The sequence below is a fragment of the Camelus bactrianus genome, chromosome 1, assembly GCF_048773025.1.
Source record: "Camelus bactrianus isolate YW-2024 breed Bactrian camel chromosome 1, ASM4877302v1, whole genome shotgun sequence".
Classification (NCBI taxonomy): domain Eukaryota; kingdom Metazoa; phylum Chordata; class Mammalia; order Artiodactyla; family Camelidae; genus Camelus; species Camelus bactrianus.
Genome location: NC_133539.1, coordinates 70676897 through 70703496, shown reverse-complemented (window position 1 = coordinate 70703496; position 26600 = coordinate 70676897). Strand labels below are relative to the sequence as shown.

At 35.5% G+C, this 26600-nt stretch overlaps 1 protein-coding gene and 1 pseudogene across 4 annotated transcripts in view; both read left to right on the top strand.

Annotated features, from left to right (window-relative positions):
• Positions 1 to 26600, top strand: part of VPS8 (VPS8 subunit of CORVET complex) — a 222892-nt gene that overhangs the window by 99422 nt on the left and 96870 nt on the right. For all 4 annotated transcript variants that reach the window (XM_045519728.2, XM_010959180.3, XM_045519727.2 and 1 more), the window contains 6 exons: positions 10378 to 10449; positions 14869 to 14988; positions 16042 to 16098; positions 19007 to 19089; positions 19838 to 19922; positions 20808 to 20906. In XM_045519728.2, coding sequence (XP_045375684.1) covers positions 10378 to 10449; positions 14869 to 14988; positions 16042 to 16098; positions 19007 to 19089; positions 19838 to 19922; positions 20808 to 20906 — 516 coding nt within the window. The remainder of the gene's footprint in view (positions 1 to 10377; positions 10450 to 14868; positions 14989 to 16041; positions 16099 to 19006; positions 19090 to 19837; positions 19923 to 20807; positions 20907 to 26600) is intronic.
• On the top strand, positions 269 to 10371 carry LOC141578091 (large ribosomal subunit protein eL29 pseudogene; annotated as a pseudogene).

Sequence of the window (26600 nt, the reverse complement as noted above, 5' to 3'; positions counted from 1 at the left end):
TTTAATAGAAAGAAAGACAAATAATAATCCATATGCAGGGATAATTTTCTTATCCTAGCAGTAAGTCAGGGTTTCAAATGTTTAATTTTGTTGTGCCAGTTGTATTTTCTAATTCATTATCTCCCTTTTACTCTTCCTTCCACCCTTCCTTCCCCTCTCTTTCCTCCCTTCCTGCTTCTGCTCTGTCTTTGTGTCCCTGTCTCTTTCTTATACATTTTTACAGAAAGTTAAAGCACAGTTATATGTGGTACATCTTTGATATTGTAGATTATGTTAGCTTGCCTGCTAAATATGGAAGACGGCTCTGAAGGACATCTGGTGGTGACAATGTAGTTGGAGTAACTGGAGTTAAAATGGAACAAGGAAGCTTCCTGTTGAAAAAAAAATCATTATAATGTTTTATTAAAGATAAAATACATAAAAGTTGCATGATCGGTTCAATTCTAGAGCAAATATGGTGCACTTCTGAACTTTGTCTTTCAAACTCAACGTGAAATGGCTGAACAAAAAGCTTCAGAGATTCCATTTTGTCTGCCAATTTTTGTTAAGCTCAATCTGGGTGAGCCAGGTTCTCTGTGAAAATGCCCCCAGGGGAATAATTATATAAAACGTAATATATCTTCCCAACTAAATAGTATTATAGTTTTTTTAAAAAGCTTTTGATAATATGGACTTATATTTGAATACTTAGTGGAGCATCAGGCTCACAAATGTATAAAACACAACTATTGTATATGCACAATATTTGGAGAAAAAAGACAGGAAGGAAATACATCTAAATATTAATAGTGGAAGCAAAGCAGAGTTTTATGATTACTAATGGATTAATAATTGCCTGTATAATTAATGTTTTAATTTACTTAGTATATTTAAACTGGCTATATTATGAGCTGTATGTTCAATGAATATTTGCTCAGACTTTCACTTTATTTTGGTTATGCCTTCCTGAGCCCACCACCATTTCAGCATGTCATTCAGATTGTCATTTTCACACAGTTAAGTTGTTTTATTATTATGGAAATTATGGTTTAAGAGTAATTTGATATTGCACTTTTCAGTGTTGTGAAGAAGGAGTCTTCAAACATACAACATTTATTTTTGTATAATTTTGAACCAAAATTGTAATCTCTTTTAATATTTAGGTAAGAACTAAAGCCCTGTATAGAGTGAAGTTTGCGTTTGGCACTGAAAATGACAGGCATTTATTCCACTGAAAGATATAATTAAATTTGAGAAATAAAAAAAAATTAATAGTGGTTAACTCTGTGAGATGGGGTAAATTTATATCATCAGCATATGGTGCTTTTATAAGTTGAATAATAAACTGTTAAATTTTTAAAAAGTAAGTGCTCATGAGAAGGTTAAGATTCTAATCATATTATACTTTGAACTAGTTTAATTTGAAAGTCTGATTTCAGAAGTGGTAATTTTAACTGCATAGGAAGGAGAAAAAAGAAACTTAGAAATGGAAGTCAGATCTAGTTGGTTTAGGCAACGTTAGATGTCCAGAATAGAACATAAGGGTCTTGGTGTCTGGCATGTAGGAAAAAAAGAAACAAGGGGTTTCAGAAAGAGTAGTAGAAAGCAACAGAGAATTTTACCTAATTTTCATTTTTTAAGGACTGTGGTAGCACTGATGATAATTTGGAATTATGCTGATGTCTGAATTATGATACTGGGATTGATAGTAAGGCTGCAGTACAATCTCTCTGTCATTTCTTGACAAATATTTTAGTACCAAGTGTATATATCACATGTACTGTACTAACTGGGCATGCACCCTGGGCTGACAGGATATGATCAAACTCTGCCGTTGTAGGGGAAGAGGATCCAGACTTGTGGACAGGTAATCACAGCACAGTGTAACGCATGTCACTGGAGGAGTGCAGTAGTAACACTTAGGAGGAGAATCTAATGGAGAGATAAGGAAGATGTCTTCCATGAAATGATGTCCATGAGGAGTCTCAAGGGATGTGTTGAAGTTAGGTTAAGGATAGGGAAAAATATTCTAGGCAGAAGGATACAATATGTAAAAAGTCCCGAAATAAGACAAAGCAATGTGTGTTCAAGTAATTGAAAAAAAAATCAGTATTTATTATGGCCACATCTTTCTGTAAGGAAGCCTCCAGAGAGTGAGAAATCACGAGAGGTAGGTAGAAACTGAGTTTTGTAATCCATGGTAAGGAGTTTGGACTTTATACTAGAGCAGTAGGTAGCCATTAAAGCCTTTTAGGTAGAAAAATACCCTGAAGAGTAGTTTAGAAAAATTCCTCCTGACTGTTGGATGGAAATGGATTGAAATAAGATGAGATTGGAGGCAAAAAGATGGTAGCAGTATTTTCTGATAATCTAGATAGAAAATAATGGTGGCTGGAATTAGGGCAGTGATAGTGGGAATAGTAAGACATGGAAGGGTTTGAAAGATATTTTAGGAGGCAAATCAGCCTAAAATTTAGGGCTTACTGTGCAGTTGGATGTGAAAGAGAAGACAAATAGGGAAGCGCCAAAATACCCAGATTTCTGACTTGCTGAAATGGATGGTTGGTGGTTTATTTGTGGATTCAACAGGGAATCAGGAGAAACAAGTTTCTTAGGAGATGGATAGGGGTGGGAAGCAGAGTAGTGATGAGGTGTAGATGGAGTAGATAATTCGTTCTTTTTTGGAACGCCTGAAAGACTAGTGGAGGTTTCCTTCTACGGGCGTGCATCAAAGTTGGCAGCATCCCCAAATACTGGAGCTGGAGAAATTGATGAATCCTAAATCCTGGATTCACTGCCTGTTATATCTGCCATAACTGATTAATCAAAAAACCTTCCTACTAATGTACCTCAATAAAAAGAACGTTTTCAGGGAGACCCAAAAGAATTTAGATGACAGACTTTTAAATCATTTTCTCCTTTTTAAATTTAGGAATTTTTTTTTCAAGTGAGGTTTTTAAATTTAGCTTTCTTGAGGTTTAATTTATACAAAATATGATTCACCCATTTCAAGAGAAGAGTTTGACAAACATGCAGTCTTACAACCACTACTGCAGTCTAGATAGAGAACATTTCTATTCCCCCCAGTCACTTTTGCAGTTTTGTAGTTAGTCCCATCCCTACCCTTGGCAACTGCTGGTCTGCTTTGTGACAGTGTAGTTTTACCTTTTCTAGAATGTAATTTATATAGAATCATACACTTTGTAGTTTTTTCTGACTTCTTTCACTTGTAATACTTCTGACATTTATCCGTGCTGTTGCTTATATCACTAGATTGTTCCTCTTTATGGCTATGTAGTTTTCTGTTTTATGCATATATAATTGTTGATCCATTCACCAGTAGGTGGTCCTTGGGGTTGTTTCCAGTTTTAGGCTATTACAAATAAAACTCATGAATATTTACATAAAGGCCTTTGTGTGGACATATATTTTTATTCCTCTTGAGTGAATACTGAGGAATGGAGTTGCTGGGTCATTTAAATGTATTATTTTACTTTGTAAGAAATTGATGAACTGTTCTAAAGTGATTCTACCATTTTACATTCCCACCAGTAGTACATGAGAGTATCAGTCCTTTCATTTTCTCTCCAACACTTGGCATTGTCAGTCTTTAATTTGATGATTCTAATAGGTGTGTAATGGTATCTCATTGTGGTTTTAATTTATATTTTCCTCCTGACTACTAGAGGAGTATATCTTCATTAAAATATATTAACAAATAAAATATGTTTGCCATCCATATATTCTCTTTGGAGAAATATCTGTTCAATTTTTTTGTCCATTTCCTGCTCTATTCTTTAAAATTGTGTTTGTTTTCCTGTTGGTTTTGGAATTCTTTATATATAAGTTCTTTATTAGATTACATAAGTCTAGCAGATGTTTTCTCCCAGTCTGTAGTTTGTCTTTTCATTCTCCTAATGTCTTTTTTTTTAAATTCCATTATTGTGGTGTAATTCCTGTACAGTAAATGACACATATTTCAGATGTACAATTTGATGAATTTTGATAGATGTATACACCTGTGAAACCACCACCACAATCAAGAAAGCTAACATTTCTATTACTCCCTAAGACGTGCAAGTTTGGAACTCCCGATTTTTCCCTTCCCACCCTCTACCCACTGGTAACCATAAGTTTGTTCTCTATGTCTGTGAGTCTGTTTCTATCTTGTAGATGAGTTCATGTGTGTTCTTTTTCTGACAATATCTTTTGAATAGAAGAAGTTAAAAAATTTTTTTATTGAAGTATAGTCAGTTTACAATGTTGTGTCAGTTTCTGATGTACAGTGTAGTGTTTCAGTCACACATATACATGCATACATTTGTTTTCATATTCTTTTTCATTATAGATTACTACAAAATACTGAATATAGTTCCCTGTGCTATACAGAAGAAACTTATTGTTTATCTATTTTGTATCTAATAGTATCTGCAAATCTCAATCTACTAATGAATCCCTTTGTACCTCCTTTCCCCTTGGTAGCTGTAAGTCTGTTTTCTGACTGTGAATTTGTTTCTGGTTTGTAAATAAGTTCTTTTGTGTGTTTTTTTAGATTCCACATATAATTCATATTATATGATATTTTTCTTTCTCTTTCCAGCTTACTTCACTTAGAATGATGATCTCCAGGTCCATCCATGTTGCTGCAAATGGCATTATTTTATTCCTTTTTTGTCTGAGTAGTATTCCATTGTATAAATATACCACAATTTCTTTATCCAGTCATCTGTCAATGGACATTTAGGTTGCTTTCATGTCTTGGCTATTGTAAATAGTGCTGCTAAATTTTGATTGTCTAATTTATTAGTTTTGTTTTATGGATCATGCTTTTGGTGTCATATCTTAGAAATCTCTGCCTAACCTAAAGTCACAAAGATTTTCTCTTGTATTTCTTTTAGAAGCCTCATGCTTTTAGGTTTTATATTTAGATCAGTGATCCATTTTGAAGAAATTTTTGCATGTGGTGCAATGTTCAGATGCAAGTTCTTTGTTCTTTTTTTGCATATAGATACCTAACTCTTACAGCACTGTTTGACAAAAAGGCTGTCCTTTCTTTACTGAATTGTCTTTGTACTTTGTCAAGGTTTGTCATCTTTGTATATGGGTCTACTTGTGAACTCTATTCTATGCCACTGGTCTATTTCTCGATCTTGATGCTGGTACCGTGCTGTCTTGGTTACTATAGGTTTATAATGAGTACAAAAATCATATTATGTTAGCTCTTCTATGTTCTTGTTCTTCTTCAAAGTTACTTTGTCTTTTATAGTTGGTTTTTTTTTTGCATTTTAATATGAGTTTTTAGAGTTATCATATTAATTTCTACAAAAGCTTGCCTGGATTTTGACTAGAGTTATGTTCAATGTTTAGTCAATTTAAGAGTTAACATCTTAGCAATAGTGAGTTTTCTGACCCATGAAAAGATATACTGTTCCATTTATTTAGGTCTTCTTTAATTTTTGTCAGCAATATTTTTTAGTTTTCAGTGTAGTTTTCAGAGTGATAAGGATTCCTCTACTGTTGTACAATTTAAAATTTTTGATAAATTAAAAATTGCCTCCCTCTTATTTTGCTTTGTATATTCCTATAAAGAAAACTAATGTCAACTTGATTTTTCCTAACTTTCCCAGGGGCTTAGTCTCTTTTTCCTAAAGGATCAGAATACTTTTTTTGTATTTAAAGACACTATAGGTTTAAATGCTTTTTCTGTGTCATTATCTTGTATTTCATCTTCAGAAACTCCAATTCTTTTGTATATTGTATCTTCTTTATCTTGTAACATTTATCACCTTTTCTTTGCTCTCCTTTACTTCATTCTTTATTTAAATGTTATTTCCTTGGTTCATTTCAATTATGAAAAGAATTTTTCATTTCTCTTTCTATGCTTTTGGTCAAATCTGTTCTCCCTTCAGTGGGGCTTGTAATTCTGTCTATATTTCTGAGATGACTTTTTTAAAAAAATATTTTCTGAGTTCAGTTAGCTCTTATTTCATATCTTCCTGCTCTTTATTCATTTCTTTTCTGTATTCTCAAATTTCTGGTTTTTGACGTTCTTTCATATCTACAATTGTATTCTTAATATGTATTGAGATAGTGTTATATATAGTTTACCTCTGTTTTGTGGCTAGTTTTTATTTATATTCTGGAGTGCCTCGTTTGCTGTTTTTATTGTCATTTTTTGCTGTTGGATTTTTCTGGACTAGCAGTAATAGGTCACCTTGTTGGATGGTGAGAGAAAACTACCTGCTGTTTTTCCTCATTCCAGTACCTTCTTTATTTGCTACAACCAAGTGCAATTTCTTAAATAGTGTCTTTTGAGGGTAGTCTGTTGTCTTCTCAACCTTTGACATTCTCTTTGTTTTAGCAGGACCTTTATCTTGAACCACTTCCTTCTTTACCACAAGTCTCCAGTGAATTCCCTTTTCTCTTTTCAGTAGAGAAGAATTCTCTCTTCCATTCTCTTTTCTATCTCAAAAGTTGTATCTTATCAAGACTTCTGACCCACGCTTGTCAGACTCCTTTCTTTGATCTTCCCATTGGCCAGTGCTCTGCTCCACCAGGTCTCAAATCTGACCTCAGTATTTCCTCACCCAAGATGGATCTCTCTTTCCTTCTGGAGGTGAATTCCATTTGATAGTATAGGTGTTCTGTTGGCCCACTGAAACCTTGCCACACTCTCCTTTCCTCTTCTCAATTCTGTCCTGACTTCTTTTTGGATTTATGGGCTTTGGATCCAACTTTGCTAAGTTAGGGGTATTTATTTTCCCACTTATATAAAAGTTGAAGTTTGTAATATTTCTTGTTTTTCTAGCTTTCCCTTTAGCCTGAGTTGTGGGTGATTCTTTTTGTTCTTTTCTATATACAGGGATCTTATTGGGAGATGTGTGAAGATATTAGGACAGAGGTCCACAAACTACATCCTATAGACCAAATTCAGCTCCATTTGACCTCTGGCCTGTGTGGGCTAAGAATTTTTTAAATATTTTTAAGGGTTATAAAAACAAGAAAAATGTCATGGAAACCACATGTATCTCAGAAAGTCTGAAGTGTTTTCTCTCTGGCCTTTTGCAGAGTGTTTGTTGGCCCTTGGATTAGGGTTTAGCCAACTATCATTATCTTATAGAAACCCTATAATAATTTTGGGGACTGCAGGAAGAAGTTTTTATGACCAAATTCACAAGTGACTCTGAACTTGAGTTGTGGGTTTACCTTTGTTGCTCACAAACTGCGTCATTCTCCAATAGAACATCTTTGCATGTTATCCCTCTAAAAAGCCTTGCATAATTAGAAGCATCTTTGTGGAATGATAACGTTTTAACGGAGATGTGCCATTTTGGTGACAGCTGTTAACTACAATCAAAACATGTCATTATGTGTATCCCAGTGTTCATAATGTAGTATATCACCACTTAATTATGTTTACAGAAGTAAACTTGCAATATCTGTTTCAAAACAGTGACTACATGCTGCCAAAAAGAAAACGGATAAGGAAATTCTTTTTTACTTGCTGTCAATGCTGTAGTTATTTAATGCCTGTGTTAATTATCCATGGCTTTGTGTTTTAGTTGAATAGCACTTGTATTAGTAGATAGTACCTTCTCTTGTGACAGTGGAGTGACATCTGAAATAGGGGGGTTATGTGTTTGTGCAAGTTGTATATGTGTTTGTTGTTCTCAGAAACCTTAGACAGAACTGGGAGACTTCTTAGACTATATTTGCATTTTCAGGAAGGGTCATAATTTAACCCACATAAACATCAAAATATCTTGTTTGGGCTTTCCAGATTAAGAGTTCCTGTAGTCTCCTAGGTAACTCATTTTAGCTTTTCTCAACTAAGTGGCAGCAAAGCATTCTAGATGAAGAATAGTTGTAAAAAAAAAAAAGATTTTATTTTTCTCTGTAATTAACTAGATAAATCAGTAGTCATTTGTTTAAAGTGCTTACTGTGTGTCAGATAAGAAAAGGGAAGGAGGGGCATGCTAGTAAGAAAAGTATGAGCAAAGGTACATTGGAGAAGTTGGGGAAGCTCAGGGCCCATATAAAGAACAGCAAGTATTCCGGTTTGAATGTAGCTATGATATATTCTTGAAAGTTTATGGCTTTAAAATTCCTTTTTTTTCTTTTTTTAATCTTTTGGGATAATGTGTAGTCTATTATTTTGCTTCAGGAAAATAAGCAGTAAATTATTGCTGTGTGAATTTAAAACATTTCTCATAGCCAGATGTGCTAAGTGAAAACTGTAGGAAAGGTTTTCAAGTTTTTCATCATTCTTATTATTTAATAAATACTTTCTTTCAATTTTTTGATAGTGAAGACAATTTTAATTTCTTCATATATGCATCCTATAGCTACTAGGTATTTTTAGAATCTGATGCTGTCATTTACTTTGGTGCATATTCCATTCAAAATATATTTGGTTCTACTTGAGCAGGGACATAAAATACCAGAAGTGCTGTACTTGACAGTGTTTTGAAAATAGAATACCAACCCTCCTACACTGCTGGTGGGAATGTAGTTTGGTGCAGCCATTATGGAAAACAGTATGGAGATTCCTCAAAAAACTAAAAACACGCTTACCATATGATCCAGCAGTCCCACTCCTGGGCATATATCCAGAGGGAACTCTAATTAGAAAAGATATACACACACCCCAATGTTCATAGCAGCACTATATACAATGGCCAAGACATAGAAGCAACCTAAATGTCCATCAACAGATGACTGGATAAAGAAGTTGTGGTATATTTATACAATGGAATACTACTCAGCCATAAAAAGAATAAAATAATGCCATTTCAGCAACATGGATGGACCTGAAGACTGTCATTCTACGTGAAGTAAGCTGGAAAGAGAAAGAAAAATACCATATAATACCACTCATATGTGGAGTCTAAAAAAAAAGAAAAGGACACTATGTACACTATGAACTCACCTACAAAACAGAAATAGATTTGTAGACATAGTAAACAGTCTTACGGTTACCAGGGAAAGGGGTGGGAAGGGATAAATTTGGAAGTTTGAGATTTGCAAATGTTAGCTACTATATTTAAAAATAGATTTAAAAAACAAGTTTATTCTGTATAGCACAGGGAGCTATATTCAATATCTTGTAGTAACCTATAATGAGAAAAAATATGAAAATGAATATATGTATGTATATGCATGACTGGGATATGGTGCTGTACACCAGAAATTGTACTTCACTGACTGTACTTCAATTAAAAAAAAAAAACGAAAGGAGGATTTGGGATCTCCCGGCTCTGGTGCAGACATGGCCAAGTCGAAGAACCACACCACAAACAAGCAGTCCCGAAAATGGCACAGAAACAGCATCAAAAAACCCCGATCGCAACGATACAGAACTCTTAAGGGGGTGGACCCCAAGTTCCTGAGGAACATGCGCTTTGCCAAGAAGCACAACAAGAGGGGCCTGTAGAAGATGCAGGCCAACAAAGCCAAGGCCACGAGCGCACGTGCCGAGGCTAAGGCTCTCGTAAAGCCCAAGGAGGTCAAGCCCAAGATCCCAAAGGTCAGCAGCCGCGAACTCAATCGACTTGCCTTCATTGCTCACCCCAAGCTCGGGAAATGTGCTCCTGCCCGCATCGCCAAGTGTCTCAGGCTCTTTCAGCCAAAGGCCAAGGAGGAGGCTCAGACCAAGGCCACAGCTGCGGCTCCAGCTCCCAAAGGCGCCCAGGCCCCTACAAAGGCTCTAGAGTAGAGGCTTTCATCTATTGATGTGAGGATAGAAGGACTAATGTGACCCCTGGGCTGCTGTCTGCATGGGGCTCATGTCTACCTGTGCTGTTTGTACAAATAAACTGGAGGCAGGAAAAAGAAGGAAAGAAAGAAAGAAAATAGAACACCTATTCTTTGTATATAGCCTTGAGGATTACAATATTGTGAGAGTATTACCATAATAATTTTTTGACATATCTATTGTTGAATATCATTTTTTCCTAGTTGTCATGGAAATCATGAAAATTATTTTTAGTGGCAGTTAACAAACTGTATTTCAGTTATTATTTCCAAACAGCATGATGGACGGAATGATGGCTGAGCATGTAATATGTATTTCATCCTTCTCAATCCCTCCTTACTCACAGATTGCCTTCCATTATTTCTTTTTTGTTGCTTATAAACTTTGCTTTCTTTCTTGACTCACTTTTTGGTTGTATGAGAATCACTATATTTTTATACCTTATTCAGAATCCATGTAGTATTTTAATGCTTTAGCTTTCTATCTAACTCACTAAAAATAACTTATTGTTAAAGCTATATAAGGAAAAATCTGCATGAGGAATGGTTATCTTATTTGGGAATTTACCTATTAGCAAGAATATAATATCTAATTTCCGTCTAAAATTTTCAAATAATACTTATTTTAAAATTTTTTCCTTTTAGACTTTTGAAGATTTTAAAAATGACAAGCAAGCTGTAGAATATCAACAACGTATTGTGGATATTTTGTTGAAAGTAAGTACTCAATACATGTCTTTGTATTGATGTTTATATTGAGAAAACTGAACTATTTTATAGCAAGTTCTAAAATAATCTTTAATAAAGCAATATGTTGCAATCATTTAAAAATTTATTATGATATCTTTGTCTTTAGAAGCTGAATGCAGTATCAGTTATTCATTCAAATGAGTTAATGTATGTGAGCTTTAGAGTGGGTACTAGGATATAGGGTACTACTCATGAGAAATCTATATTGTGATAATTGCTATATTAACATGATTACTTTCAATAATAGAGACTAACTTCAGAATGCTTTGAGAAAATAATTAATGTGGAGAGTCTCCTTCTGTCTCATACCTATATCGCTATGTTGCTAAGGTAGTGGCATATGTCGTTTTGCCATGGTACTGATATGATGGGTGACACTTAAGAATGATTTGAGACACTCAGAGATGACCATCCCAATCTAAGTCTAACTAGATTCATTTGAAAACTATTTTGAGATTCATGCTGTTGCTAGTGAATGAATGCAGAGACAAATTCTTTTCCTTTCCACCTGCACAGCTTCAGCCAGACCGGTTTCTTCTTGTGGTTGAAAGCTTAGAATTTTGTCCTGTTCACTTGGCTAGTAAAATGGAGATTTCTTCTTCTTAGTGACTTTTAGATTATTTTGGACAAAAGACCAAAATTAAAATGTTCTCTAGTTGCACATAACATTAGTGCATTTATTACATGTATAATAATTCTTTATAATTTTCAAAGCACATTTATATACGCTTTCTCATTTGAAATATTAATTGACCTTGTAAGATAAGCAGTTATGAAGATGAGAACAGGATTGCTAAGCTCCCAAATAATACCAGGTGGCCAGAAGGGAGAATTTTCACCTAGATTTCTAAAATACCTTCCTAAATGGTCTGATTCTTGTCCTACATTAATTTGTGATCTTACCTGTCCTCTACCTAATATTCTTCTATGGCTCCACATTGACTTGTTTGGAATTAAGTTCTGCTGTGAGAGAAAGTTCAGAATAGCAGTAGCTTAATTGTTATGGAAATTTCTTTTTCTTCTGTGAACCTGGAGAGCAGGCAACCTGATCTAGTAGAGTGGCTTCAGAAACTTCTCAGGGATGCACATTCTTTCTGTCTTACTGCTTTTATTCCTAGTGCATGGTTTCTGTCTTTTGATCTAATATGGCTGCTCAAGCTCCAGCCATCGCCTCTGCATTCTAGCTAGTCTGAATGCAGAAAAAGATGAAGAGTGTTCCCTCTCATTAAGAAAATTTCTTCGAAGTTGCTTACTGCAATTCTGTGTATATCTTGTTGATCAGAACTAAGGTGTATGACCCTTTAGCTGCTGATTGAGACTGAGAAATATACTCTGTATTGTGGATGGCCATGTGTTTAGCTAAAAATGAGGAATTCTGCTTCTGAATTAGGAAGAAGGAACAGATGTTGGAGTACAGGTACTGGTTTCTGCCATATTCGTCTAAACTGTTTAACCTGGCATCCAAGATCCTTCTATATCTTCTGGTCCCTGACTACTTCTCTTATAACTGCTCCCCTCTCCTACCACACACCACCCCCACCAAAAGCACGCATTCTGTATTATGAACTCCTCAACTGTATTAAATTGTTGGAATTCACTAAATGTTCTGTGTCATCTTTATGGCTTATATTCTTTGCATGAAATTTTCTTTCATCCTGTCATGCCTTTTCCTTTCCTTTCTCTGTCTAGCAAATTCCTAACCATTTTTCAAAATGTAACTCAAATATCACCCATGAGAAACTCTTTTAGAACCCTCTCCCATGCTTCCTTCAACATACAGCACTTGGTGCTACCCTTGGCACACTGCAAGGTAATTGTATACACGTATATTTTCCTGCTTGGACTTAAGCTTTCTGTAGGGAGAGACTGTGAGGGCTTGTTTCGTTTTGGTTTTTGGTTTTTTTTGGTCGTTGTTTTAACATGCCCAGAGCATGTCCAACACAATGCCTGCAACCTGGTGGATGTTCAAGAGATATCTGCAAGTTGATTGAATTGGAATTCAGATTTAAAAATATACTAAGTTGGAAGAATGATAATGAAGAAAGAAAAGCTCCATAAAGTACTTCAGCTATCACTGTTGGTGAATTGCTAGTTGTGTATTGCTTTGTTAGTGTTTACACATGGTCCATGAAGAATGCACTTTTGAGATTATTTTCTCATTTCTGGTGAGAGAGTTGCACTCATTTGTTAAAGTGTTCTTTCCAGGGAGCCTAGGCAATGACTAGAGAACAAACAAATAAGCGTCAAATCTAAGGCATTATTACGTGTACTGAATGGCTGCAGACATAGAAAGGGAATGCTGTTAATTTGTGACTTTGTATAAGATTGCCCAGAAAATTTTGAAAGTGTGGTCTCTGAAATTGGTTGGAGAGTGGAAATGGAAAGAAGCCAAAATTTCTAAGATGATAACCAGTTACACACTGGCTGAGGTGGCAAGGGAAGGAGCTGCGAGTTAGGGCTGTTTCCTTAAAATGAATTTCTTGGATCAGACAGTTAAAGAGTTTACACTTGGCAAAAAGAAGGGCTTAAAGCAGAGAAGAGCACTATCTGGGACCCAAGAGTTGAGTTGTAGGGAAGGACCTGCACACTGAAAGGGAGTGATGACGGGGTTTTTAAAGCGATATAGAAAGCTCTTTGAATGTTATAAATTGGAATTTAGAAACACAGATTATAGCTTGAAATATCCTTGTACTCTAGTAATGATTAATTATGCACTTGAGCAAGCTGTAATTGCTGGGCTAAAAGCAGGAAGAGTAAAAGAAAGGAACATACTGCCTAGCAAAGTAAAAGGTAGGCCAAAAGCTGGGCCCCAAGGGAATGTTTTATAATAGGAGAAACCTTATAATTTATCTTTGAATGGAGAATGGAAGGAGGGAATTCAGGACTTTTTGATAGATGAAACAGTATCCTATTCCCTAATTTGTTGTAGAGTTGCCTCCATAAATTCAGCTCATCCAGGACAGAACCTGGTCTTCCTTCGCAGTCTTCTGCATTCTCCCTCTTTGATCATGGCATCATTCTCCTCCCTGCCTGTCAGGCTCAAGATCTGCCATTTCTCATGCTTCCTTTAGCCACATGTTTCCACACATGTGAATACCTGTCCTTTCTCCTCTCTCTCTGCAGTGTCTTTTGTACCTGTTCCCGCTTCCCTTTTTCTTTTATTATCACTGCCCTTGTTCTGAAGCCCTCTGTCTCCCCCTTGGACCCCTGCAGTCACATGTATCTTGGTCTCTCTACCTTTTGTTTCTTGGTTTTGTTATTTTATCCTAAACACTGCTGATGGGGTAATTTTCCTAAGCACAGTACTGATCACGAGCACCTCTCCTGGTTGCACCCCAGTTTTCTATGAAATAAAGTCTAGATTCCTTAGAATGACACTGGAGGCCTAATCTTTTCTTTCGATCTCATTTCTCCTTCCTCCTCTCACATGCTGCATTCTAAAGAAATACATAGTTTCTCCAAACAGGCTTGTATTTTCCTGTGTCATGCTTTTGCTCACACTCTTCTCTCTACCTGGACGGCTCTTCTCCTGACATTTGCCCCTGGCACAGGTTCCACGTGGGCTTTAAAGCTTAGCTTAAAAGCTGTTTTTCTCATTGCTTTTCAAATTCTCTCTCTAACCAGTGGAACTAAATTCTCCCCACTGTGCTTCTGTAGTCATTTGTTCCTTTGTAATTGTGCTGATCACATTATGCTTTTTATGTAATATTTGTTTACCTGTCTCACCTTGCTTTCTGGTTCAGAATTCCCTACAAGGCCTCTACCACAGTGTCTTACTCATAGCAGTAGGTGCTCAGGAGCTGAGAGGGCACTTAAATCAGAGGAGTGATTATGACTTGATAACTGTCTGTGTTTGTAAAAAGCCTTTTATGTGAAACCAGGAAACTGCTTATAGACAAGGCAGAAATCATTCACTTCATTGGTTCAAGGGCCAGCTGACTTCTTTCCTGAGATATCTTCCCTCTCAAGTTATCCTACTTTCAGACCCCAAAGCAAATTCCCTTCTTTCTGTGTTGGTGGACAAATTTTAGTAGGGTTACTTTAATTTAATTTAAATTAATTTTAGGTTCTGTTTTAAGAATTCCAGAGGGAAATATGATTAATATTTCTTTGAAATCCACCTTTATCTAACAATTCAGTTTTTATCCAGGTTATACCTAGAAATATGCCAAAAGTGACTAAAACGTTTTCCGTTCCAAGTGTGCAAGTAGTTGTGTTCCTTCTCTAAATGACACTGATCTCAACTGTTACACAGTCAATAAAAGAATCTTTTTGTGAGTCTTTAGTAATGAGGTTCCCCCCACCTCTCTCTTCTAATTGTGTTTTTTTGTGTGTGTCAAAGCAGATGGTATATTGAATAAATAAATGATCTCTTTTGCTCATCAGGTTATGGTGGAGAATTCAGATTTTACTCCCTCACAAGTAGGGTGTCTCTTTACCTTCCTTGCCCGGCAGCTTGCAAAGCCTGACAACACCTTGTTTGTTAACAGAACCCTTTTTGATCAGGTGAGTGTCTTTAATCATAAGAGCTAGAATTGTTTTTATTTACTGTTCATAGAAAAAATCACTCGATTACACAGTTTCTTAATATAATAGCCTATTGGGTAAATGCCATATCAGGTAGAAACCTGTTCAGGTTTCAGTTTGAATCTAAATTGAGTCCAAATTGAATCTAAATTGTTGTGTGTGTGTGTTTTTTTTAATGTTGTGTCTGGGTAGTATAATTTTGCCTTGTAACTTGGTATCATGGGAGTATGGTTTGTGGAGATTGGTTTATAGAGATTCTGTTCTCTCTATTACTCTGTTGCTCTAAATTGTCTAGAATTCTTTGCTCAAGAATTTTCCAATTTAAGAGTCACCCATCTCACTGGTAGTAAGACTGTGATGTTGATCATCTGGAGGAGAGATTACTTTGAGGAAATGACTTTGAAGGTATCTCCTAATCCCAGTTAAGTACCTCCTATGTATCCACAGAAAGAAAATACTTTTTATCTGGAGAAAGTTGCATATAATGACCAACATTTATTGAGCACTTCATAGTGCCACGCTCTGTTCCACATTACATGTGTATATATTAATGCAGTGCTCCCAGCAGCTCTGAAATTGGAATAGTTGTTACCTCCATTTTGTAGATGAGGAAACTAAAGCCCAGAGATGTTCAGTCACTCATCCAGGGCATGCTTAATAAGTGTTATTATTAGCAATAAATGTGGTTATTAAGCATTAATAAGGTTAGGACTCAAGTTCAAGTGGCCTGACTCCAAAGTCTATGCTTTGCTTGGTCCGTGGTGTCAGGAATCTGCAAGTCAAGGTACATAGATGATGCTTTCTTCTAGTCGGGTTTCTAAAGAATGAAGAAGTGTGTGTAAGGTGCGTGTTACATCGTTAGCCTACCTGAGCCTGCTGTGCCATGTACTGGGCCACTCAGATGTGGTGTGTGTTGTAGCCGAGTGGGAATGAGTTGGTGATATAAAGAGGGTCGTTACTGTTTTGTCACACTGTGACAGCGGTGTGGCGTGCAAGCTGGTATCTAATAAAAAATACCTTTTCTTTGACCAGGTCCTCGAATTCCTCTGTAGTCCTGACGATGACTCCCGACACTCTGAAAGACAGCAGGTATGAACTGCTAGAACTCTCTTTGCTAGAGAATGAGAAAGAAGAGAGGCTAATCTAGAAAGAACCCTTCAGTACTAAACCTCATGAGGCGTAAGAGGGAAATGACTTATGCCAGACCCTAATACTAAGCTAGACAGTGGCAACAAGGAAATAGTGTGGGTGGTGGTTAGTTTAAGCCTATATGAAGCTAAATTCCCAGGCAGACGGGGACCTGTCTTGCATTCAACATGACATCACAGAGAATATGTCCTCTGTCCTTCTCTGTTATGTAGCACCAGTCAGTACCTGTTGTGTCCTGCTTTCCACCAGATTCATTAATCTGGTCACCAGTCCTAGCTATTGTGGCCATGAACCAGAGAGTCTTCAGGATCCTGAGTTTTGGGACACTCAGTTTTGGGGCGTGCTCTGTAGTCCCACTGCACTAGGGCTGGCCATTTCTGGAGGCTGGCGTCCGTCTGTCCCTTCACTAATCACTGTGAGAAAGAAACTGTTTGATTACCACTTCTTTCTACTTATCCTTGAGGGTCCTTTCAGGGGGTAGGATTTCTTAAAAGCTTACCCACTGTAATTGTGAGCACTAAGAGAGCCAGTCTTTTAAAACTTGATAGCCAGACTTTGTCAGACAAGTAAGCTACAAAAATTAAGTTATTTTGAGAGCTATGCTAATTCTATATGGTAATAATGCCTGGCTGGGAGAATGAAACTCAGATAAAGAACGTAAAATAGCAACAGTGAGCCCTTTCTCTGCACAGCTGTGGCTCCGTGACTGCTGCAGACTATCTTAGGGAAGAGAACAGCTGCTAAAATTTTGATTGTCTCGTAAATTATATTGAATGCATGTAGTAACATGGATGCCTCATTTTGCCCTTATTTTTCTGTTGGCAGGAAAAATGAAACATGTGATGCATGGTGTTGCTATATAAAATGATAAAAACTTTTTATGTAAATAGCTGAATAAAACAGAAATAAAAACCAAGCGTAAATGTAGATGCCAAACCTTTAAAAGTAATCATAGTATAGTAATATTCTGTTATTGGCAATCCTCTTTGGGATTATGTGGGTTTTTTCCCCACACTAATTTTAGAATATAGAAAGAAAACTGACGCAGTAAATTGCTCAAAGTCACAACTAAGATTAGAGGCCAAATCCTTCCCTTCTAATCCAGCACTCTTTCTCTTGAACTGTTTGTTATGTATCAGAATTTATTTATGCAGTATATTTGAGTATTTTCCAGTGATTTGCTAATAAAAGTTTAACAACTGGTTAGTTCTGACGTGAATGTTGGTTGATGTGTTCATTTCTGTAAGTGAACAAGATGAAAGTGCAGTTCACTCATTCATCAGTGATGTGACTTCTCTGCTGAATTGCATAACAGCTTTTGAATACTGGAAAAATAATTCCTTAACTTTTTTGTACTATTTACAAAATAATGATTCTGACATGCACACTTTCAACTTTGACTGTCATATCAGCTCTGTCACTTTCTTAACCAGGAATTGGCACACCTTTTCCGTAAAGGGCCAGAGAGTAAATATTTTAGGCTATATGGGCCACATATGGTCTCTGTCACATACTCTTCTTTGTTTGTTTGTTTGTTTTACAACCCTTTAAAAATGTGACAAGCCCTGATTTACAGCATTTGCCAGTTTCCACGGTGTAAGTACTCCCACCAGGGCTGATTTTGATCTACCAGTGGATGTCACACTGAACGTGGCGTTGGGAAGAGATGTGCATCACTGCCCCTGACATAGTGTTTCCAGAACACAGATACAGCTGCAGTAACTGACCTCGAGAGCATACACAGTCAAATGCAGTAAAATAATTAGGAAGTAGTGAGTTTGGGTATTAATTACCTTTGTTTTTAACTTAACTTATTTTTGTAAGTTTATATAATTCAGTTTTTAACACTGCCTGCATATAACAGCTGGCGTACAACATTCCTGAAAAGGCAACGACCAGCTCCAGTAAGTTGGTTAAGACAGCTTCAGCAATGGCATTTGAATAGGCTTCCAGCATATGGGTTCACTCCATCATTGTTCTCTACAACAGTACATTATAATACTCAAAATGAATTAAGTTAGGGTTCTGAAGTGTAGAGTTTGGTTAGGTTTTATTTCTTCTATGCCTTTAAAAAAATTTCAACTTAAAAGTAATCAATTTTCTGTGTTTACTCCCTGGTTACCCACTTCCCAGCCCCCTGACAACTATCATTAAACTTTCTGTCTCTTTGAATTTGACTATTTTAGGTTCCTCATATAAGTGGACTGATACAGTATTTGTTCTTTGCTGACTTGTTTATTTCACTTAGCATAATGTTTTTAAGCTTTATCCATATATAGATAAACCTTAATTTCATTCCTTTTTAAGTATGAATAATACTCAATTATATTTATATACCATATTTTATCTATCCATTTATCCATTGATGGACATTAGGGTTGTTTCCACCTTTTGGCTCTTGTGAAAAATGCTGTAGTATGAGAAACTCCACGTTTAAACATGAAAAATTAAACATGAACATGGATACTGCCTATGGGCCACAGATTTTGAAGAACCATAAGCCATAAAAACACTAGACAAAAATTTGTTTCTTGAAAGAATACATATGGACATTTTTAGCTTAGTGGAGGGTCAGTTAGATATTCTAATAAGGCTTTATTGCAAACTCTGTGGCATTCCTTCCATGTTTGAAAAATAGAGCTATTTATCTTTTTATTAGACTTAAGTACAATATGATCAACGTTATAATGGCAGTCTATTCCCTTGTATACATGAAAGCCAAACTGAAAAATCAGCGAATAGTAAGACAAAAGAAAAAAAGATATGGTTTGTGTGGCTGCATGGATTCTTAAAGCGCTAGTAAATAAAAGTACTACAGTGTTCTTACTCATTTATTTTAAATGTTCAGGTCCTTTTAGAGTTGCTGCAGGCTGGAGGCATAGTTCAGTTTGAAGAGAGTCGGCTCATCCGTATGGCAGAAAAAGCAGAGTTGTAAGTTGTTTTGAAGCCTTATATTAATTCCCAGAGAACTATCAAATTGCATTTCTCTAACTTGAAGCCCAGTTTATTGATGCATTGCCATTTTTTAATTAAGAAAAGCTATGCATATAACAATAACCTAAGTGCAAAAGTTTTTGCCTTTTAAGTCTAGAAATTAGTCAAATTTGCAGAAATTAACAGCGAGTAAGTTTGAAGTGCTTGTGCATTTGTTTTAGTATGAAAATAGAATAGTACTCTTATGATTTATTACTTTAGTTTTTTTACTTAGAATTTCCGTAGTATTTCATAGGTTTTTGACAGATTTTTGACAGTTATATATATTATAAATAAAGCAGAATTTAGCATAGCAAGTAAGATGCAATAGGTTAGCACTACTGTTTGTCTAGTTTATTGACTATTTCATTTGACATGTTTAATTCTGAACAAGGAAGCTTCATATAATCGATTAGTTGATATCTAATATATTAAGTATTTTTATGTGACACATTGTTGCTTTAACACTTATTTTGTACCCAGCTTTGAAATTTTTTACATAGTATTCAGCAGCACCTTAAACCTATATTTAAAAGAATGGCAGATACTCATCTCCCTTAGATACTGTAACTTCATTTAACAGTAGAAATCACTTCTACTGTATTTATTTTTCCTTAATATTAACCTCTTTGCCTGAGCAAATATCTTATAAGCTAATAACCACCTGTCTGTCTGGTACACTGAAGTTTTTCCTTTTATGTTCTAGCTATCAAATTTGTGAATTTATGTATGAACGAGAACACCAATATGACAAAATTATCGATTGCTACCTACGTGACCCACTAAGAGAGGTGCGTTAATAAGAGCTTTAGCCTTTTTCCTTACTCAGTTTCCTCCCCTCCCCTTATCAAGTAAAAATAACTATTCAGTGGGTATAACTCTTCAGTAGAAATATTTGGATGTGTGTTTGCTGAGCCAAGGTTTTCTTCATTTATTTAACAGGTTTGTATTGAGTGCCTGCTATTAGCCAAGTATATATTGATAAATAAAACAGACATTTAGTTCGTGCAATTATAGAACTTATAGTTTAGTGATGGAGACTGACAATAAGAAAATCAAATATATAATTACAAATTATGATGAATGTTAGAGAAACTGGGTGCAACTTTAGAGGACAGTGGGGTAACTGATTTATACAGAGCAGCCAGGGAAGGAATCTCAGATAAAAATAACATATAAACTGGATTTTGGTATTTGAGAAGAAGCCATTCAAGGAAAGAGCTAATGGAAAAATTTTCCAGTATTGGGAACAGTATATGCAAGTTCCTGAGATGAGAAAATTTTTTCCCACATTCAAGGACCTGAATAGAGATCATATAAATGAAGCAATGGTCAGTATAAGTGGAGCGTAATAGACTAAGGCAGGAGGAACTTGAGATTAAATTTGGAACCTGAGCAGGGACCATCAAAGACAAAAAGTATGATATTCACTCATGAAGTTAATAAAATTGAGACTAAAATTAATCAGTACAGATTTGCAACTTCTGCAAATCTACTCTAACTTTTAAACAATTACTCTTTCTCTTTAGAGTTAGTCTTCTGTCAGTTAACTTTCCGCAAATGTTTTCCATCTCTAAATAATAGATATTGTACCAAGACTGGTACAGATAGTAGATGGTGACTAAATATTGCTGGAGGGAATGAATGAACGAATGATATTGCCTTGTGCTCTTCAGGAAGAAGTCTTTAACTACATTCACAATATCTTATCCATCCCTGGACACAGTGCAGAGGAGAAGCAGTCTGTATGGCAGAAAGCAATGGACCATATTGAGGTACTTATTCAACAAAGCTTTTAAAACTTTCATTTGTACAGATATCTCCCAAATTGTTTTTTGCTAATTAAGCTATGACAGATGTCATTAAATTGATTTGCTTTAGGATTAACATCTTTTTTCAAATAATTTATTCCACCTCATGTTTATATTCGTAAAGCGTATGTCATATACAATTTATTATATTGTGATTTCTGAAAATAACCCATGTTCAGTCAGCTGAGTGACAAACTAGAATACTAGTGGATTTTTACAATGTTGTTAGAATGATTCTGAGAGTACTCCTGATCTTTTTCCCTGATACATGATGGGAGCCATTCCCCCATCACCTGATGGAATTCTAGAAATGTTACTGCAATGAGTTGTTCTCTCTGAGGTACTTCCCTTCCTTATGTTATTGGATGATGATTCTGGTTTTGTTTATGCATGCTGTTTTACAAGAATGCAAGGGTTGACTTGAAACAAAAAGTTCTTTTTAAAAAATATGCTCTTAGATGCCTTCATGGAAAGACTAATATGTATGTGATGAGCATGTGATCATTCTAAAAAGGGGCCCCCAAATCACTCCTCACTTTAGTTTCATTAGGTTTATAACATAAAATATTCCTCAGAAATCAACAGAGCTAGAGATTTGTTGAAATCTGTTCTCTTTTATGGGTCACTGATTATTGAAAAAAAGTAGTAATGAAAGATGCTAAGGTAATTCTAGTTTTGGAAATAACATTTATATCTACAAAGTTTCCTCCTCCTCGTACCAAGGATCAGGAGGTGAGGTAGCTTCTGGTGATTGGTTTAGAGCTGTAGTGAAAGATAGGATTATTCAACATGTTTTAAACTTTTTTTACATGTGAAACACTGTAAGAAAGGATGAGCTCTGAAACTTTGAGAAAGCATTTCATCTAATGTGAATACTTACCTCTAGGTCCCAGTGATTGTAAAGTTTATAAAAATCAGAAATATGAACAGCGTCTTATGTGAAACATCTGGTGTGAAAGGTGGCACAGTCTGTCATCAGATGTGCAAGCTGAAGTAATGTCCACACTTTCATCTACAGGATTGAAAACACACATATGTTATTTAATCTTATCATATTCCTGCTAACAATGTCAATATATCTTGGTGAAAGAACCCAAGAAAACTTTCTTCTATTTTGAATTATATCTTTTTTCCCCTTTAATCATTTTGTATTGTTTTCCCTTTCATCATTCCCTTTAAGTCTCCATAGTTACATTATGGCTCATTCTTCATTTTACTTCATCTGCATTATGCAGTGGTTTGAGCACATTGACTCCAGACATCCAAATATAAAGCTATATCTCTCTACAGAATGTGAAGCATGGTGAATTAATCAATGAGCAAACAAGTTACTCAGCAGGAAACTCATACAGGAGAAGCAAGAAATATTTTTGCTGCACAACAGTAATTTTTGCTGACTGTATTTCCCCACATCTGCACGTATTTTCACCTTGAGCTTTTTAATACCTCGTAAGGCCACAATAGAAATCTATAGACTTTGTGTTGAAGGACTTCTGTGGCTTTAGTAATGTAAATAAAATCAACATTAAATATGTGGGGGAAATGTCCTCATAATGAAGTTTTAGATCGTATACAAAGTGTATAGATTAGTGGTTCTTAACACGTTGGGGGCTATAGACCTCTTTTGAGAATCTAAGGAAACATTAGGGCCTGCGCTTCATAATATTGTGCATAGACTCAGATGCATAATTTTGTTTACAAATACAGGGATTCACAGACACCCTAAAAGCCATCCTTAGAATTCTGGTAGAGAATCTCTAGTTTAGATGGTTTTTCCAATATGGATAACACATGTTTCATTAGATTTTTTAAAATATTTCTTACTTTGAAATATAAAAAACCTCCAAAAAGTGCATAAAACTGAAGTACAGTTTAGTAAAAAATTAAAAAGCCAACATCCCAGGAATAGAGTTATCTTTAGATACCCCGGACTGTATCCCACATGTCCTTTCCTGATCATAATTCTCTGCCTCCCCTAATACATTCATAATCCTAGTTCTTCTGATAATTTTTTGCCCTTTTATACACTGTTATTGCACCTGCCTGTATCCCTAAAAATGTATTTTTTTATTTTGCCTGCTTCTGAACTTTTTATAAGTTATACTCTGTATTTTTTTCTCAATATTTTGAGGAATTTGTACATTTTGTGGTATATAGCTGTGGTTCATTTTTATTGTTGTATAGTATTAAATTTTACAAGTATATCACAGTGTCTGCATTCTGCTGTTAATGGGCATTGCAGTTGTTTCTAGTTTTGACTATTAAAAGTAGTATGTTCATGATCATTCCTGTGTGTGCATCTTGAGCACAGTCACATGCGTTTCTCTAGGACAGTGGTTCTCAATTTGATCCCTAGTCCAGCAATACAGCATCAGCTGAGAACCTGATAGAAATGCAGTTTGCGTCTTCATCTCAGACCTTCTGAACCAGAAGCTCTGGGGGCAGGGCCCAGCAATATATTTTAACAAGCCTTCCTGGTGATTTTGATGCATGTTAGCATTGGATAATCTTTGTGATTGTCTCAGTTAACTGGGATAAATACTTTAAACTTCACATGCCAGCATTGTGTGAGATTTTCTGTTAGCTCTGTATTCTTGCTAGACTTTAAAATTTTGTCAGTCTAGTGTATGTGTAATGATATTTCATTATGTTTTAAATTTACATATCCTTAATTACTAATGAGGTTGATAGCCTTTTTTATATGTGTTGGCTATTTAAATTTCCTTTCTGTGATGTGCTAGTTCAAGTCTTTTGCCCGTTTTTCTGTTGGAATGTCTCCTGTACTCCTTGATTTGTTGGAGTTCCTTATGTGTCCTGGATGTCTTTTTGTCAGTGATATATCTTGTAAATATCTTCTACTCTGTGGCTTTTTTCTATGGTTCTTTTTAAGAAAAGGTTTTTTTCTCAAGTAGTCAAAATAATTTGTTCTTTCCATATCTAAGAGAAGTCCTCCTATATTATTATCTAGAAGTTTTCTTTTTTTTTTTTTCATCTTTAAATCTTAGATCCATCTGAAAGCAGTTTTTGTATATAGTTAGAGGCAGGGATCCAATTAATGTTTTAAAATATGGACACTTAGTTCTCCCAGCAACAGTTATTTTAAAAGGTTGCCCTGCCGCATTGCTCAGCAGTGCTATCTTATCGTAAGTGTATCAAGGATCTATATGCTTGGTCTGTGTTTCTTGGCTCTCTTCTGTGTGATTAATCTTTGTCTCCACATTCAGTACCACACTATCCTAAATATTGTCACTTTACAATAAGTCTTGATATCTTTAAGAGAGTATTGGCTATCCTTGACCTTTGATACTTCCAAATATATTTTATTTTATTTATTTTATATATATATATATATGTATTTCTCTGAGTTATTGTGAAGTACTGCAATACTATAGATGTTTATTTACTAAAATTGTGCCAGTTTGTTCATTGGGAGCTCTTTCACTTAGCTCTTGTGACTTTCTCATGTGCCTCATCTTTTTATTGATGTTGTTTTTATTTTAGCATCACAAGGTGCTTCAGGGTTATCTTATCTATATGTTGCCTTGGCCCTAGAATCAGTCATTTCTCCAGAGAGGCCTAATTCCTTTTATTAGAGAATAGTATTTAAAATCTAAGACTGTACATTTATTATGATTATTGCTATTGATTGTCACCTTGTTACCACTTTTGACCCTGTCAGTAAAAGGTGTTACAAAATATATGTATGTGTATATATATACATACATATGTGTGTATATATATATATATGAGTTTATATATCTACATATAAAACATATAGTTGCAGTCTATCCATCTATCTACCTATTTAACCCTATCTATTATCTATCAACCTGTCTCTTAATATGAGTTCATTCTGACATCTCCAACTCAAATTCAGTTACACAGCTTTCATTCTAGCCTTACAGTTTGCTTATTGTAACTATTTTTGGCATGAGAAACCTGACTCCCAATACCTATCTATGTTTATATCCTTTTAAAATTATTTGTTCAACCTAGTATACACACATATTCAGAACTGCTGACTCGTATTAATGTGAGCAAAAAGTTTGTTAACTAGAGCACAATTGTATGTATAGTTCTATTTTGACTTTATATTTAAAGTATTCATTAAAAACATGGCTCTTCAAAATTACTTATATGGCTCTCTTTTTTTTTGGCCTATTCTTTTTTTTTTTTTTACATTTTTTTTTTATTGAGTAATAGTCATTTTACAATGTTGTGTCAAATTCCAGTGTAGAACACAATTTTTCAGTTATACATGAACATATATATATTCATTGTCACATTTTTTTTTTCCGCTATGAGTTACCACAGATCTTACATACATTTCCCTGTGCTATACAGTATAATCTTGTTTATCTATTCTGCATTTTAAAATCCCAGTCTGTCCCTTCCCACTCCCTGCCCCCTCGGCAACCACAAGTTTGTATTCTATGTCTGTGAGTCTGTTTCTGTTTTGTATTTATGTTCTTTTTTTTAGGTTCCACATATGAGTGATCTCATATGGTATTTTTCTTTCTCTTTCTGGCTTACTTCACTTAGAGTGACATTCTCCAGGAACATCCATGTTGCTGCAAATGGCGTTATGTTGTCAGTTTTTGTGACTGAATAGTATTCCATCGTGTAAATATACCACAGCTTCTTTATTCAGTCATCTGTTGATGGACATTTAGGCTGTTTCCACGTCTTAGCTATTGTAAATAATGCTGCTATGAACATTGGGGTGCAGGTGTCATTTTGAAGTAGGGTTCCTTCTGGATATATGCCCAGGAATGGGATTCCTGTGTCATATGGTAAGTCTATTCCTAGTCTTTTGAGAGATCTCCATATTGTTTTCCACAGGAGCTTTCCTTCCTTCCCTCTCCCACTCTTAATGATTTAGTTGTCTTTCTTTTACAATTTTGTGTTTATTCTTTTTGTAATTCATGGCAGTTATCTCCTTTCCAGTTATGAGTTTCTCGTTTTTGTAGCATCCTGCTTCTTTTCTATTTAGAGTAGACCTGTCAATATTTCTTTTAGCATAGGTTTAGTGTTGCTAAACTCTTTTAGTTTTTACTTGTCTGTGAAGTTCTTTATCTCTCCTTCTATTCTAAAGGATAGCCTTGCTGGATAGAGTATCCTAGGCTGCATCTGTTTTTCATTCAGGACTTTGAATATATCTTGCCACTCCCTTCTGACCTGTAGTGTTTGTGTAGAGAAATCAGCTGAAAGCCTTATGGGGGTTCCCTTGTAACTCACTCTTTGTTTTTCTCTTGCTGACTTTAGGATCATTTCTTTATCCTTGACTCTGGCCATCTTGATTATGATATGCCTTGGTGTGGGTCTGTTTGGGACCCTCTGAGCTTCCTGTACTTGGATATCTGATTCCTTCTTTAGGTTTGGGAAGTTTTCAGTCATGATTTCTTCAAATACTTTTTCAATCCCCTGTGTTCTTTCTTCCCCTTCTGGAACCCCTATTATGTACAGATTGGCATGCTTTATATTATCCCATAGGTCCCTTATATTGTTTTCATTGTTTTTTATTTGTTTTTCTCTCAGCTGTTCTGATTGGGTGCTTTCTGTTGTCCTGTCTTCTAGGTCACTTATTTGTTCCTCTGCATTATCTAGCCTGCTCTGTACAGCCTTTAGTTCAGCTCTCATCACAGCAAATGAGTTTAC